Source organism: Mercenaria mercenaria, chromosome 10 (genome assembly GCF_021730395.1).
Source record: "Mercenaria mercenaria strain notata chromosome 10, MADL_Memer_1, whole genome shotgun sequence".
Lineage (NCBI taxonomy): Eukaryota > Metazoa > Mollusca > Bivalvia > Venerida > Veneridae > Mercenaria > Mercenaria mercenaria.
In genome coordinates this window covers 74,462,221-74,479,424 of record NC_069370.1, presented here as the reverse complement: position 1 = coordinate 74,479,424, position 17,204 = coordinate 74,462,221, and the positions used below count along the sequence as shown (strand labels likewise).

General features: G+C 34.3%; 1 protein-coding gene and 1 long non-coding RNA gene across 2 annotated transcripts; both read left to right on the top strand.

The window, feature by feature from the left end:
• The first annotated feature begins 1,063 nt into the window (after nt 1–1,063).
• Nucleotides 1,064–5,936, top strand: LOC128546247 (uncharacterized). The gene is made up of 4 exons (XR_008365889.1): nt 1,064–1,201; nt 2,392–2,504; nt 3,135–3,256; nt 4,712–5,936. It is a non-coding gene; the product is annotated as an uncharacterized LOC128546247 (long non-coding RNA).
• A 3,663-nt stretch (nt 5,937–9,599) lies between these two features.
• LOC123562394 (putative nuclease HARBI1) lies at nt 9,600–13,025 on the top strand. Its single transcript, XM_053516984.1, has 4 exons — nt 9,600–9,738; nt 9,942–10,302; nt 12,215–12,322; nt 12,663–13,025. The coding sequence occupies exons 1-4, from the start codon at nt 9,600–9,602 to the stop codon at nt 12,829–12,831; spliced, it is 777 nt and encodes a 258-aa protein (XP_053372959.1). The 3' UTR covers nt 12,832–13,025.
• The last annotated feature ends 4,179 nt before the right edge of the window (nt 13,026–17,204 follow it).

The following is a 17,204-nucleotide window of genomic DNA, read 5'->3' as shown; positions in this document are numbered from 1 at the left end:
ATTCAGCACTATATAAAATCATTACTTAATTTTTGAGATTGTTTATTGCGCAGTCTTTTTTTGTTGATTTCATTTGTAGATTACCTAAATATCTACTATCATGTTTTTTATATAACCTACTCTGTGATGAACTGTTAATTAAAAGTTACTGATGTTACATTTGACACTATAAGTTTGATACAGTGTTAACGAAGTATGTAACAGTTAATAAGTGAATTATGGGCATTTTTTTCAAGTCAAAATTCAGCTGAAAATAGATGTGTGTGTAAAAATGGTGGAAGGAATTTATAGCTTTTAACCAATATACCAAACTCTTCCTGTTACCAGTACGAAATAATAAATTTTTAAATTACATTTTTGTATGACTTTTCTTATTTTGACTGGGGCAGTTCTTTTTAAGAATTGTCAAACTGCTGCAGGAGTTGTTTCCTTTCAACTGGAGAAATCTCTACCTTAGGTAAGGGAGATCCATGCGTCGAGATGGAGAAAGAACTATTATTTTATTAGTCTGATTTCTTTATTCTAAAGCATCAACTTCAAACACTTATCGGCATTATTGTAATTTAACACATTTAAATGCACAGCAACCGAAAATTACTTTTATACAACATTCACCAAAACACACTATGTGCAGTAAGATGCGCAGATAAATGCCACTATTACAGAATGAATTTAAGAATAATTTTATAGCAAAAAGAGTGCTTTATTCACTATTTATGCACGATGGGTGGTTATAAGCTGGGTGTAATAATTTCACGAGGGCGCATCCCAAGTGAAATTATATTGAACGACGATTATCACCCAAGTGTAATAAATACTGTTAAAGCACACTTTTGCTATAAATTATTTCAATTCTTATATGCCCTTAATCTCAAACAATAGATAAATTATAGAATCGCTTTTTCTTGATCGCAATAAGAACTTTGACGTAATCGCATGTTAACGTGATGTCATTCCAGCACGAGTGTTTTAACAGAGACAAGCGTATTAGAATTTGAGTTAAAATTCATTTTCAGACTTAGTTGGTTCTTTCTGCAAATGATAACATTATATAAAGAATTAATAAAAATATCATTATTCTTTTTCAGACTGAATCTGGTAAAATAACCAGGTGACCAACATGACCAAGTGACTGCCAAGCTTTGAAAATACCTCTTTTTTAAATGCAGCAATTGACGTTCAAGTAACAGGATAACACCTGGTATATATGTAATTTCTTTTTTTTTTAAGGTATTTTATAAATAATGGATTATGATACTAAGAACAAGCAATTTATCTATTTACAATTTTAAGGTTAACCTGAGAAATTGTTGAAAGATGAATGATATGATGTCTTTTTTTCTTTTTTAGCTCATCTGATTTTTTGAAAAAAAATGATGAGTTATTGTCATTACTTGAGCGGTTGTCGGCGTCGGCGTTGCCTGGTTAAGTTTTATGTTTAGGTCACCTTTTCTCCTAAACTATCAAAGCTATTGCTTTGAAACTTGGAATACTTGTTCACCGTCATAAGCTGACCCTGTATAGCAAGAAACATAACTCTATCTTGCTTTTTGCAAGATTTATGGCCCCTTTTGTACTTAGAAAATATCAGATTTCTTGGTTAAGTTTTATGTTTAGGTCAACTTTTCTTCTAAACTATCAAAGCTATTGCTTTGAAACTTGGAATACTTGTTCACCATCATAAGCAGACCCTGTGCATCAAGAAACATAACTCCATCTTGCTTTTTGCAAGATTTATTGCCCCTTTTGGACTTAGAAAATCAGTTTTTTTGGGTTAAGTTTTATGTTTAGGTCAGCTTTTATCCTAAACTATCGAAGCTATTGCTTTATAACTTGCAACACTTGTTCACCATCATAAGTTGACCCTGTACAGCAAGAAACATAACTCCATCCTGCTTTTTGCAAGATTTATGGCCCCTTTTGGACTTAGAAAATATCAGATTTTTGTTAAGTTTTATGTTTAGGTCAACTTTTTCTCTTAAACTATCAAAGCTATTGCTTTGAAACTTGCAACACTTGTTCACCATCATAAGCTGACCCTGTACAGCAAGCAACAAAAACTCCATCCTGTTTTTGCAATAATTATTGCCCTTTTTGGACTTAGAAAATAATTTTCTTGGTTGAGTATTATGTTTAAGTCAATTTTTCTCATAAACTATCAAAGCTATTGCTTTAAAACTTGCAACAGTTTTTCACCATCATAAGTGGACACTGAACATCAAGAAACATAACTCTAACCTGCTTTTTGCAAGAATGATGGCCCTTTTTAGACTTAGAAAATCATGGGTAGGACAATATTTCTATTACACAAAAAAAATCAGATGAGCGTCAGCACCCGCAAGGCGGTGCTCTTGTTTTTAAATTGCAATGATGAGTCTTGAACTATTTCAGACTGCCGTATGTCTTAGTTCAAAGAAGCAGAATAAAATGGTTTAATTTGTAAATGCTAATGATGTAAAAACTACACTCAAGAGACAGACCTGGTGACAGTAATGCAGGTTCAGGTAATAAAATCATATTCACTGTAAATATTTAAAGATGCATGGTGCACCAATGATTTCATTATATATGTAGAGAGTAATATGTGCTGTGTGTCTGTTTTGTTTAGAGTAAGAACTTTACAAAAATTATTACCCATCTTATTTTAATTGTAACCATGATAATGATATAGTACGGACAGGCCTATTGGAAAGGGTTTGCTGGGCCACTGAATCAAGCTTTTTGGTTTATGCACCACTAGGTGTCTACTACGCCTTCTCAATGACACCATTAATGGTTTTTACGGGATGTATATTTGAGAGTTTACTGATTTACATGAGACAAATTTTTCAATATTGAGACCTTCATGACTGGTTAACTTGTAAAATATTTTGGTATGTGTCCAATTATATGAGCCGCGCCATGAGAAAATCAACACAGTGGCTTTACAGTCTGGTCAGGATCCATGCTGTTCGCTTTCAAAGCCTATTGCAATTAGATAAACTGTTAGCGAACAGCATGGATCCTGACCAGACTGCGCGGTGGTCATAAAGCCACTGTTTTGATTATCTCATGGCAAGGCTCAATTATATTATATCGTTCCATGTGAAATCTATGATTTGTTTTTTATGATGATATAAAATTTATGATTGTAGGAAGTTGTTCATACAGTTCAATATAAACCTCTTGAGGGAATCATTTGAGGAGACTAACCGTCCAGTGTGTTGGTTTATAACATGTTTAAACACAGATAATAATGAGATATTGGTACACTCAGGTAAATGTTTACACTTGTAATTTATCAGAATAAATTCCAAAAAGAAAAATTCTAATATGCTTGTCTCTGTTAAAACACTCTTATGCTAGAATGACGTCACGTTAACGTGTGGTGACGTCAAAGTTTTTGTTGCGACCAAGAAATAGCGCTTCTATATTTTATCTTGTGTTTGAGATTTAGGGCATATTAGAATCGGACTAATTTATAACACAAGCATGCTTTAACACTATTTATACATTCGGGTGGTAATACGTCGTTCAAATAATTTCACTCGGGATGCGCCCTCGTGAAATTATTACGCCAGAAGTATAACCACCCAACGTGCATAAATATTGTTAAACCACTCTTTTGCTATAAATTATATCTTAAATCACTGCATAGGTCAATTAATGTTTGTAATGTCAATGAGAGGCTTGTGTAGTTGATTTCAAAGAACTTCAAGTCCAACTGTCAAGTATGTATTGAACTTTACACATGCAGTTATAAATGATGCATTACGCAACAGTAATTGACTCACACTGTTATTGTTTTAGCCCGACTACAGAAGAAAAAGTAGAGCTATTGCACTTGCCTCGGCGTTGTCGGCGCCGTCGGTTAAAGTTGAGAAGGTGTATATTGTTTTGCAGATGTTGGTCGGTGTGTCAGTATTTATACCAATTGATAACATTTCCCTAATATTTGCCTAATTTAATATTTATTCCACTCACAATGTCCTTGTGTGACCTTATACAAATGTTGTTAATGAATTTCAGATTTTTCAAAAAGCATGGCCGCCAGAGGGCATGGGCATGGTCATTTTCCTTCTGTGATTTTTTAGATAACATATGCCAGAATCACTGAATGGATTTTGATGAAACTTTACAGAAATTTTACCCTAGGTAATCATCATATGAAGTTTGACGCGTGTAATGCCTAAAGGTCGCATTGATCAATAGTAAATTCTAACATGGCTCGATTTATTTACAGTCAAAAAGAAGGAAATTAAGTTCTGTATATTCTGTGATAAACAACAGTTGACACGCAGACTGGTAAAGAAGCATATGACATCAAATTGCCACATGATGTCCGATACATTACCTTCCGGTAAATTAGTTCCAGCAAAATATTATTTAAATACGTCAGTCATGGTCAGTGAGCATGTCAGAATGAAAACAATAAAGGGCCTTGTTGTGATTTATCTTTAATTTACCACAGTTCATCGTTATGCTTCAGTATTTGACCACTCAGGCTAGCGCCCTCTTGTTCAATTCCTACGCATCTGAACTCTGACCGTGGTATATTAGACGATAAACCACTCGAAGGCCTTGATTATTTGTTAATTAAACATTCTGACAGATTGAAGGGACAGGCAGCCCAACTAATATGCCTCCCCTTTGGTGGCCAGAAAAAGATATTAAGGCACTTCATAAGTAGGTGTGATTTCAGTTTGACAGTATAATTTATTTATGTCTTCAGAATCAACGTGGAAACTGTTGGTGAGATGTGTACATCATTCAGCTTTGGAATCCTGGAACTCATGAAGTGCAATGTTCAAATAGCACTCAGTTCAATGTTTGAAGAACCTTCAATGGTGTTTCTGTTTTGCTTGAACAGAACAGTACCGACTCCCATTACAGTTGTAGAATTAAGTGACGTGGAAGGCACTGTAGCTCAGCCTAATTATTAATTGTACAAGAATGTAGCCTGTACATATACATGTTGTATCAAGAGGAAGTGAAATTATTTATATGCATGTCCAGAAGTGGCTAGCTGTGTACATGGATGTCTTTGTAGAAAACTCATTATTGTTAAGTTTTAAACCTTTGCTTTAGTTGCTATAAAATTTTATTGTAAAACTGATGAAATAATCAGCATCTTTTAATATTCTTAAGGATCACTTATTCATATGATGGATTATTTCTATTGCAATGTAACTCACATTGTTGTCACTGTTATGATATGTCACTTAAGGTATTTCTGCACGTTTGAAAAACCGGAAGTGATTGCATAACGTCACTTATTTGGAAAACGTAGAATAATGCCCTTATTCGGCGTACGGAAACAAAAATCAGTTTATGAATTAAGGACAACCTGTGAATAAATATATTAAAATGGCACTGTTACTTTCTTTCTAAAGTTAAAATATGATATTAAAACATCTTACACGTTAAATAATCTAAAATAATGTCTTAAAATTAGCTTGAAATAGGCAGTTCACTTTAATCATAGCCAAATATCTCAAAAATAAGCATATGGACCTATACATTTTATTTCGTCGTATTATAGGCCGTATGTCTGTTTATGACTGAGAAGTTTCATTAAAATCTACATTGCAGAAATATTTCTATTTGCGAAAATGTTTTGAAAATTGCGTTTTTCCCATAGACTCCCATTATGAAAACTTGCGTTAGGTCTAAATTTTTCAAATCAGTCTAGCAAAAAAATCAAGCACACAACCCTATCTTTTTTATTTTCTGAATTTTCTTAGAATATTCCGAAGTTTTGAAAAATCAGAGTTTAATCAAATTCTACATTGTAGAAAAAATTTCCGGTCCTGAAGTGCAGAACTACCTTAACAGAATGCCATGCCATGTATTTATGATTTACTTCACATTTTTGTATTTCATCAATAAAACATTATTATCATTATAAATTTATAATATATAAATTGAGAGGAATAAATATGTTAGGAAACAGTAAAGATTTTGCTTACTAATTGTAATACATAGATTTTCCCTGTTTTCCTTGTATATAGGTACCAGTAATTGTACTGTGAACACAAAAATGGACAAAAATGTATGAGTAACCAGGCTAAATTGTAAGTTAAGACCACTTGAATACCACACCTGTTCGGACGAAAAATACCACAAACCCAAATGAAGGTCAGAGTTATGGGACTTGGTGCCATCAATTTGTTTTATAACCCCGAAGACACGTGAAATTTCAAATCAATATCTGCTTTAGTTTTGGAGATAGTAGCTTGCATGTAAAACTTTAACCAGATTTTTCTAAGTCCAAAAGGGGGCACAATTTGCTCAAAATACATGTCAGAGTTCTGGAACTTGACCCAGTGAGGTTGGTAATTGACCTAGAAAAAATAAGTTTCAAAGCTATATGCCTTTAAATGATAGCTGTATGTACTTGCATGCAAAAACTTAACCCAGGTGTTGATGCCGACACTGAGGCCAGGGTAAGTAGAATAGCTAGACTATTCTTCAAATAGCTATCTAATAAAATGGAATGTCTAAACACAGACAGAAATGGCAAGCTGCATGATACTTGTCAGGCATGATACATGTCAATACAGCATAAACAGGTATCAACATTTGATCACTGATAAAACTTATTAAAAATTGTTACTTTATTCATGATATATGAGCTGCGCAATGAGAAAACCAACATAATGGCATTGCGACCAACAGCCTGCCAATCCCGGCAGTCTGGTCAGGATCCATGCTGTTCGCTAACAGATTCTCTAATTGCAATAGGCAGAAAATGGCGCCAAAAAAGGTAGTAGCATAGAAAAATGGCGCAAAAAAATGGTAGTAGCATAATGGCGGAGAGAAATAGTTCTTAGTTGTTTTTGCTCTGTAGAGCTATTTTCCTTAGTTTCTTTGCATTTTATTTGCTAAAATCACATGACAGATCTATGCTTGACATGTAAGGTCACTATGTTGGTTTTCCCATGGCACAGCTCATATCATACTTTAGACTGTCTGTCAAAAGTTTCAACAAATGTTGACTTCACTTCAATTTTCCATAGATAGTGTCGGCTGCACAGAAAGATGTACATACAAAACTATAATACTTAATAAATAGTCCAAACGTTGAATGAAAATGGAGTTAGCCTTGTAATTCTCCTGTTCTCTGCATACAAAACTATAGGAATTCCCTTTAAAGACTATTTAAAAAATACATGAAATAAGTCTATTTAATTGTAGTTTTTCACTTTATTAGTCTCATTTATGTACAATACAATTGGCAAAAAACAGAAATAAAATACAGCTCTGTACATAGCCATACTCAGAATAGAACTAGAGCTGCTTTTGAGAAAAGGGTATGTGTCCCCACAACTGCCAATCATCTAGATAGTAAGTCGTATATATACATGTATATTGGTTACTTAGAGCACATAAAAGACCCAAAAGGACACCTATACATACTAGAGCGTATGTGCATTTTTTTCACTAAAAGTACCCCTATACTACTTTTTACAAGGCAGTCTGAAAGACAGCTAAATCCCCCGCACTGCTATGGATAGTGAAAGGGTAAAACCTTGATTTTAGCTGTGACCTTGACCTTGAACTGACACGGTGACTCATGAATTCGCACAACGTCTTGATGAGGTGATCATTTGACCAAAGTTTCATGAAAATCCTTCAAGGGGTTTAGGAGATACAGAGCTGAAACCTTTGACCTTCAGTTGTGACCTTGACCTTGAGTTGACATGGCTGACTCATGAGTTCTTGATGAGGTGATCATTTGACCAAAGTTTGATGAAAATCCTTCAAGGGGTTAAGGAGATACAGAGTGGACACCAAATGGAAGGCTCAAACCTTTGACCCTTAGTTGTGACCTTGACCTTGAGCTGGCATGGTTGACTCATAATTTCTGCACATCGTCTTGATGAGGTAATCATTTGACCCATGTTTTATAAAATTTCTTCAAGGGGTTTAGGAGATATAGAGTGGACACGAAATGGAAGGCTCAAACCTTTGACCTTCAGTTGTGACCTTGACCTTGAGCTGACATGGCTGACTCATAAGTTCTGCACATCGCCTTGATGAGGTGATCGTTTGACCCAAGTTTGATGAAAATCCTTCAAGGGGTTTATGAGATATAGAGCGGACACAAAATGGAAGGTTCAAACCTTTGACCCTAAGGTAAATTAAGGGCCTTAATTCCGAATTGCCTGGGCCGATTTGGCTAGTTATCGAACATGGCTGGGCACTTATTGGCAAACACATTTTGTTCAAGTTCGGTGAAGATCGGATGAGAAATGTTCGACAAAGAGTGTGAACAAGCTTTATGACACACAGACAGGAGTAAATCAATACGTCTCCTACACCACTGTGTAGTGGGAGACGTACATAAAAGAGACAACAAATAAATTCAAAAATAAACTTTTTCATTAAAATTGTACATACAGTGCAACCTCTGTAGAGAAACACCCTTGAGAGATACAAAAGTTGACTGTTATGTAAAGGTTGTTGTTCTAGAGAGGTAAATTTGATAGTATATTTCAGCTTTGGGAAATTTTGATGATGTTACTTTACAGAGGTTTTTGCTAAAGAGAGGGCCACTCTGGAGAGGTTGTACTGTTCTCTTAGTCTAAATCTTTATCTTTACAACTGCAAATTGAAATGTCATACTATTTCTTCTGATCACTAAAACACTGTACACATAAAGTGCGGTTAAAAACAATACATGTACTGAAAAAGGAATTTTTAAGATATTTCAACAGGCTTTTGCTACTAGTCTAATCATTTCTACATTTGCAAATGGGTAATAATGATAACAGGTTTATCAATCTCGCTGAGTATCCAAAAATACTGTTTACAATGTTAGTGTGTTCAAAACAATTACCTTGTTTCTTCTAAATAGGAAAGTACATGTGCTTAACATTTTATAGCTTTTGAACATAAAGGGCATACTATATCACAGTCAGGTATATTTTCATAATGACCATAACCTAATCAGTCTATTTAACAATACGGTCTTAAAGAATACATCTACGACAAATACGTAGTTACATTTGATTTTAACTTTAGAAAATTAACCATTATTAAAGACCTTTCTGTGGGTTTTTATATATGCCAAGAAGGAAAGTTTAAACTAGCCGAGAGAATTTTCATAAACTCTGCATGATCATAGAGCATCATATTATAAACAACTATATTTAAAAAAAAAAAAAAAAAAAAAAAAAAAAATGAGGGTCCCAGTGCTACTTTTGAGTTATCTCCATCTGAAGGTGGGATATGTTATAGTCAATAGGAAAGCCTCCACTTAGTAACTAATTATTAACGTTAAAGTTCTATGTGAAAGTTTTGCTGCATTTTACAGCCTGCAACCCACCTGCCTAACAAGTTTAATGAACATAAGCATATCTAAAAATGGTTTTGGAAAATAGGGATAACCTTTTTTTCTTTGGGAGGGGGTGGGGGGGGGGGGGGGCGTAATCATTGTTGGAGAATTATACTGACCACTATCAAGTTTGAGGGTATTTTTTTTTTTTTTGGTAAAATTTTCTTTGGAAAAAATGTTTGAATATTTTTAAGATGTTGTATCTTGACCTTAAGTCTGGTACACAGATCATTTCTTGAATGAAAAATTTTTTACATAATGTTAGATGTATTTCTTAGGTATGGCAGCGAGACCAAATATGTTGGACAACCTGACAGACCTTGAAATCATCCAGAGATACAGGTTTGACCGTAGAGGTATAGAGTACCTTGAGGACCTGTTGCGACCATACCTTCAGCCAAGAACAGCCAGACATCAAAGTCTCTCTGTGAGAGAGAAGATTTTAATTGCTTTGAGATATTTTGCAAAATGGGGGTGTGCAGTTGAATGATGGGGATATCCACCATGTTTCTCAATCAACCGTTCTAAAGCTGTGAACGAGGTGGTAACAGCTCTATGTACACCTGCTTTAAATTTAGCAGTTTGTTTCCTTCCCAACACAAGTGCAGACCTTGACAAGCAGGCCCAACAATTTACGGAACAGCAAGGTTTCCGAAGGTTGTTGGAGTAATTGACGGGACCCACATTAAGATACTGGCTCCATCAGAGGAGGAGGATATATTTGTGAACCGGAAGGGCTATCACAGCATAAATGTGCAGGTGGTGTTTGATGCCTTTGACAGGATCGAGGATATTGTTGCACGTTGGCCTGGTTCTACACATGACAGCAGGATACTTCACAACAGTGGGCTGAGACAGCTTTTTGAAAGAGGCATTGTCCATGGTGGTTATCATCTGTTGGGGGACAGTGGCTACCCGTGCCGTAGATGGCTGCTGACCCCCTACCTCAACCCTCAACCTGGGGCACAGAGTGCTTACAACAGGTAAATATATCAACTTCAATCTTGCATAACATACCCCAGTGTTACCAGTCAGGGTGTAAAATGTTTAAAGTTATCGCAGTTTTAACCCATTTGAGTTATTGCTGATACTTTTATAACTTGTTTCAGTTATCATAAAATTATTATAAAGCCCTCCTGTGCCAATTCCGTATTTTGAATGTGACTAATGCTATTATTACCTGAATCCTTGACGTTTTATCTTTCCAGCTCTGCAGTAAAAAAATTTACGCAAGGCTGATAAAGTTTTACGCAAGAGTTTTAAAGCTATAAAACTCTTAACATCCCATTATGCTTATCAGGTCATGATCAACTAAAAGAGAATTTGATTAACCACAGTTTTTCTACTAATTTCACTATAAAGGTCACTTTGTGAAGAGCAAAAAGACTTTTATTGAATAACTTACCCGAGTTAACAATATTTTATAACTAACACAGGTTATAAAATGCTTGAAAAGTAACTGAAATAGGTTACATGACTTAAAACAGTTACACCCCTGACTGGTTTACAACTAGTATAATTTCGACTTTGCAATGATTTCTCTGTTAAGTTAAAATCTTTATGTAGTAGTAAGTTCAAAAATTCATACAGAGGATTTCGAAATCAGTCAAACCAGTACACAGGAAAACTAAAAGTAGCTTATGATTAAAATATATGAGACTGTACAATTACAATTTTGAAAGCATAAAATAAAATAACTATACAGCATTCAAACTTGTTTTTGCATGTATAGAATAATCAAATCTTTTGCATGTTTTATCATCTGGTAAACAATAGATCAGCATTAACTCAAGCGGTTCGATATGTCAATCTTTGTGCTACTTGCAATACACTAAAGTTGAAGCACAAACCTGTGAGAGAACACTTTTATGTGAAATAGCACCCTGACGTCCTGTCAATGGCTACCAAGTTTAACAAATTTAACAACTTTTATCCTCAAGTTACAACAAACATGTTACAATCAGAATAGACCATGCCAATTTCAGGCTAATTGTCTGATTTATCAGGATTCAGTAGCCCAATGCTTAGATATTTAATAATCTGTGCTTACACTCCTGGATCAATTCCTACACCATCTAAACTGAGCTGTTGTACCTGTTGAAACTTAAACCACTAACGAAGTGATTATTTCATACGTATACGAAAAATGAACCATGTTAAACCAAAATGAGAAGGCTTAATTAGTGTTTTAATGTGCACTGAAATTTTAAGAATACATGTAATTACAGATTTCATCCATAGTAATTCCCTATTTCATATACTGATTATTAGAAACTAATTATTATAAGCCAAAAATATGTTTAGCAGATCTTGCAAGTCTAGATCTCAATAATACAAATTGTTTATATGCCGCATGTTTAATTTAATTGGGCTATGCCAAAGTGATATTGATCCAAACACGTATAATTTCTTCTCATTTGGTTTCAAATATTAAAACATGGGTCTGAAATGTATTACTTCTTATTATAACACGATCCGATTCATTTTCCTATTTTAAAAACAAAGAAGGCAGAAAACAGTGAATTATTATACAACAAATCACTGTTCTGACGTCACAATTATTTTGTCATTGCGTCAAATGGCATAGCGGCGCGCTAAAAAAGAAAACGATAGAAAACGGGCAAATATTTAATGAATGACGTCAAGGTTGTACTTAAAAATCCTTGGTAACGTGTTAGATTCGAAATAATATATCTCATTTAGTGATTTGCTCTTGAATAAATCATTGACGTTCAGATGCTTATTATTATGTCACTCCAGCTGCAACCTCGTGATATAATTCCTTCGCATCTGAACTCCAAACAATGATTTATTCAACGACAAATCACTGGATGAGATATATTATTTCTTAAATGAAAATGCAACATATGATTATAAAAATATACTATATAACAGAGCCCACAAAATCACAAGAAGTAAAGTTGAGAGAGGAATTGGGCAACTGAAGAGAAGGTTTGGGATATTGCATGGAGAAATTAGAATGAAACCAGAGAAAGCCTGCAGGTAGAGTAGTTAACTTTTTTCCCTTTTAAAACACTATTGTTCAAAGTTTAGTTACATCGGTCTTTCAATCTGTGTGAACATCATTCGGAAATTTTAAGAAATATTGAGTTATGCTAGTAACCGAACACTGTATGATAGCCAAGGGTATCACTATTTCAAGACTTGATTTATTTGAAACCGAAAGCAAAAATAATGGGCCATAACTCATAGAGAATTGTTCACACGACATGCATGTAAATTTTTTTGTTGCATCTAAATCTAAATTAAAGATGAATTATTAACTGCCTTTCATTTCATATCCTAAATGAATTAATAGTGAAAAAAGGTATATATTATTCAGAGTTATCACTGCATGCGCAGTACTGCACAACATTTGCAAGCAGAGAGACATTCCATTGCCTGATGTGGACAATGAGGACCAAGATGACCAGCCACAAAATGCAATTGACCCAAATGCTCCACAAGTGGGACTGAGATATAGAGATTACATTGCAAACACTTATTTTTGAACAATTAGGTAAATATCTATCAAATAATATTTCCGTTAGACATAAGGATAATGATGTTGAACAATTGTTTAAGTTTGAATCAGATCCATTCAGTAATAACAGAGATAGAGTGAAAGTGCATAAAACTTTAACCTGAAATTCTAAGTAAAAAGGGGAATAATTCATGACAAATTGTGCCAGAGTTATGCACCTTGTGTCATATGATGTGGGTGATGATACTGAACAACTATTTTAAGTTTGAATCAAATCCATTCAGTAATAACAGAGATAGAGTAAGTAAGTAAGTAAGTAAGTAAGTAAAGACTTTATTTAATGAGGCTACACATTTGGTTTCCCAATCTTCCATGTGGGCCTCAACATATATACATATAAACAACAGAGCATTACACAAAGTTACAATACAAAACAAATAAGAATGGTACATAAATAAAAGTTTTGTACAAACTGAATAAGAAATGTGGCATTGTTAACATAATTTAAAGATTGTCATACCAAATAATTAATATCAAGTTTAACACAAAGCAAAATATATTTTGTTGGAACATGTAGATTATAATTGCATATTCACATATGAGAAGAGAATTTCCACTTAACGTATGAAGCTTGGAATTCCTTAAGTGTTTCAGACTTTCGTATATTAAGTGGAATATCATCCATAGTTTGGGACCTGAGTACACCAATGATTTACGAAAGAGTTCTTTCTTCGGTTTTGGAATGACTATTTCAGAGTTATTTACAGATCTCAAGTTATGATGATGCCTTTGATTAATATTTTGAAATTTATCTTTCATATACTCAGGAAAGGAGTCAGCATTGATGGATTTGAACATCATTATTGCCTTTTTGTATTGAAGTCTCTCGTCAAATTTCATCCATTTTAATTCGCTAAATAAAGCATCAGATGGAGTATCATAGCTTTTATCTAGAATTATTCTTGCTGCTCTTTTTTGAAATTTGATTAGATTTGTGGTCAACTCATTGTTGCAGTTACCCCAAATTGTACAACAATAGTCCAAATGTGGTAAAATATAGGCATTATAGAATAACTTCCTTGTGTGAATTTCAAGATACTGTTTGATTCTCAGCAGTAAATATAATTGAGAGTTACATGTTTTAAGTACTTTTTCAACTTGAGTCTTCCAGTTTAGATTATCATCCACGTAAACACCTAACAATTTTTCAGTTTTAGAAAATTCAATGGCTTGATTTTCTAAATATAGATCTGAATTGCTAGTTGAGTCTGTGCTTCTTGAGGATATATACATTGCTTTAGTTTTTTTGCGCATTTAAAATCATCGCGTTTTGTTTGCACCATCTGTTTACATTGTCAAGGTCAGCTTGAAGGTTTTGGCATAATTCAGGAACACAGTATCCTGAGGCTGTTATTGTAGTGTCATCTGCAAACATATCTGTGGTAGAATTGTCTACATGAAATGGCAGGTCATTTATGTAAATGATGAACAGTAAAGGCCCTAAAACTGATCCCTGCGGTACCCCGGACAGAACCTCTTCAGGTTCTGAAAGGGTACCTGAAACACTGACTCTCTGTGTTCTATTGGAGAGGTATGATGTAATCCAGTTGATTGACTTTTGAGACAGATGATAAAAGTGGAGTTTTTCAAGAAGAACTCTGTGATTTACTAGGTCGAATGCCTTTGAGAGGTCAAGAAATATTGTCCCAACAAGTTTACCATCATTTATTGCATTGATCCAGTTGTCAGTTATATTAATCAAAGCTGTTTCACATGAGTGTTTAGTTCTAAAGCCAGATTGCCTGTTAAAGATCAATTTATGAGTTTCTAAAAATAGTTTCAAGTGATCTGATACATGTTTTTCAAATATCTTAGAGAGGACAGGCAATATTGATATAGGTCTATAATTGTTTTTTGTCAGATTTTTGGCCTTTTTTGAATATTGGTGTTACTTTAGACTGTTTCAGTGAGGATGGAAACTTTCCAGTTTGTATGCTCATATTAATAATTGCACACAATGGTTTGCATATCACAGAGGAACTAGTTTTAAGAAATTTAGCACTGATACAGTCAAGCCCTGTGGCCTTAGTTGTATCAAGGGAGTCTAGTGCTTTTTTTACAGAGTTTTCATCTATTTTAGGTATTTCAAATTGTGTTGTGTTGTTTTTTATTTTATGTTGCATGTTGTCTTTTAAGACAGATTTAGTTTCATAACTGAGAGTTGAGATTTTTCTGCCTTTTAAAGACATTTGAAAAGAATGCGTTGAATGAGTCAGCTGTTATTTTGTGTCAGTAATGGGGTTTCCTTGATCGTCATTTATATAGTTTGTCTGGTAAGTTTCTCTTTTGCCTGAAAGGTCTTTTAAATTTTTCCACAGTTTTTTGGATTTTTGTTGTTGGAATTTATCTCTTGGTTAAAAAAATCCCTTTGAGCTTTGTACGAAAGTTTTTTAACTTGTGACTTCCAGTATTTGAATTCTTCTGTTTGATGTTTTTTCTTAGCATAGTCCCTTTTATTTATAGCACTTGCAATTTCATCATTGAACCAATCCTTTTGATTTATTTGCTTTACACGTTTTTGCTTGTATGGTGCATGCGTATTTAGAACTTGTAAATATATTTTATTAAATGTATCTAGTGCATCATCTGGGTCGCTATACATGTCGATGAGTGACCATGGTTGATTTGATAGATCATCAATATAATTGTATGCATTGAATTGTTAAAGGTTTCTGTAATTAATTGTTATATGCAAAGGACCTTTTTTTAGCTTAGCATGTGTTTTCCTTGTGAAGCATATAGGATAGTGGTCACTCAAAGATAGTATAGGGACATCAGTGAAGATTATGTTTTGTGGCTGATTTGTATATAGGTGGTCAATGATAGTTGATGACAATTTCGTGACTCTAGTAGGCTTGGTAATAAGTTGTCTTAAATTGAAAGTGTAATTGATGTTATTCCATTTTGTATTTGTGGAGACTGATTGTTGAAAATTGTAGTTAAAGTCCCCAAAAATTATAATTTCTTTGTTTTCTGCATAGAGTTTTTCTAGTATTTCTTCAATTTTGTCATTCCATGTAGATGGGGATGATGGTGGCCTATAGATGTATCCTATTATGTAGGGCTTTTGCTTGTTGCTTTTCATTTCTAACCAGATAGCCTCAAGATCATTTGATTCGAGATCAGTTCTTTTTTCGCATGGTAAACTAGACTTAACATACAGGATAATTCCACCACCATTTGATTGCCTATCACGACGGAAAAGTTGATAGTTGTTCAAATGAAATTCATTGTCTGAAAATGCATCATTGAGAAAAGTTTCTCCTAATCCAAGTATATCAATATTTGGAAATTTATCTATCAAAAACTTGATTTCATTTAATTTTGGATACAGATAATGAATATTTAAATGCGTAAAATTCAAGCCATTAGTGTCAAATTTGATATCCTCCATAGAAACATCTAGTGAGGTATACTGGTCATCATTTTGGTTTACATTTATATTTTTGTCACTAGTTTCACTACTGGTTGTCATTATGCACTTGTAAGAGTCACACAATTTGTCAGATTTCCTGTTAGTACAGGTGGATACCTTCAGTTGTTTTTCTTGTGATAAAGATGAGGTGGAACCCAGGAGTGTCCCATCCGCACCCAGGCTAACGTCAATTTGGTAATTTTCAGTTTCTAGTATGGGTGTAATACCCATGGTGGGGGCATGGTCATCAGTTGTTGTCTGCCCCGGGCTTGAGGGGCATTCCAGTATCCCCTGGTTCTGTTTTGATTGAGTTTCTGTCGGTAGTTTTGGTGCTGATCTTTGTTTCCATAGTTCCTCATCCCCTTCAGGAGGCCGGCCCGAGAAAAATTTCCAGTCTGTTTTGTGACAATTGGGAAGTCAAGGCCTTCAAATATTTTTGACTTCAGGTTCCTTGCCAGCACAGAGCACCCTTTTGTTGTAAGATGTACTTCATCTCTGTAGAGAGATTTATTCACTGTTTCATTGTTCATGAAGCTGCTTGTGTGATCTACGAATGTATAGTTATTGTCAGAACAGAACTGTGTTAAGAGAGAGTTAGTCGCTTTGATGACAGTCAGCGAGAGTTTGTCAAACTTCTTACAGAGCAGTGATGAAATCATGATTTTCGCAGTTGGATTGTGTTTCTTAATTTCAGCAATGAGATCGCTATATTCCTTGAGAATGTCATTACTGCTGTCAGCACTGGAAACATTGTTGATTCCTACATGTATAACAAACATGTCATAGTTTGATAACTGCTGTTTTTCGTTTAGAAACAACACACTTTTTGTTATGTCCTTAACTTTTGCTCCAGGATGTGATTTTATTTTAACATCAAGGCTTTGGCCGGAGAATCTCTTTGGATCAAGAGCTCTTGTCACAGAGTC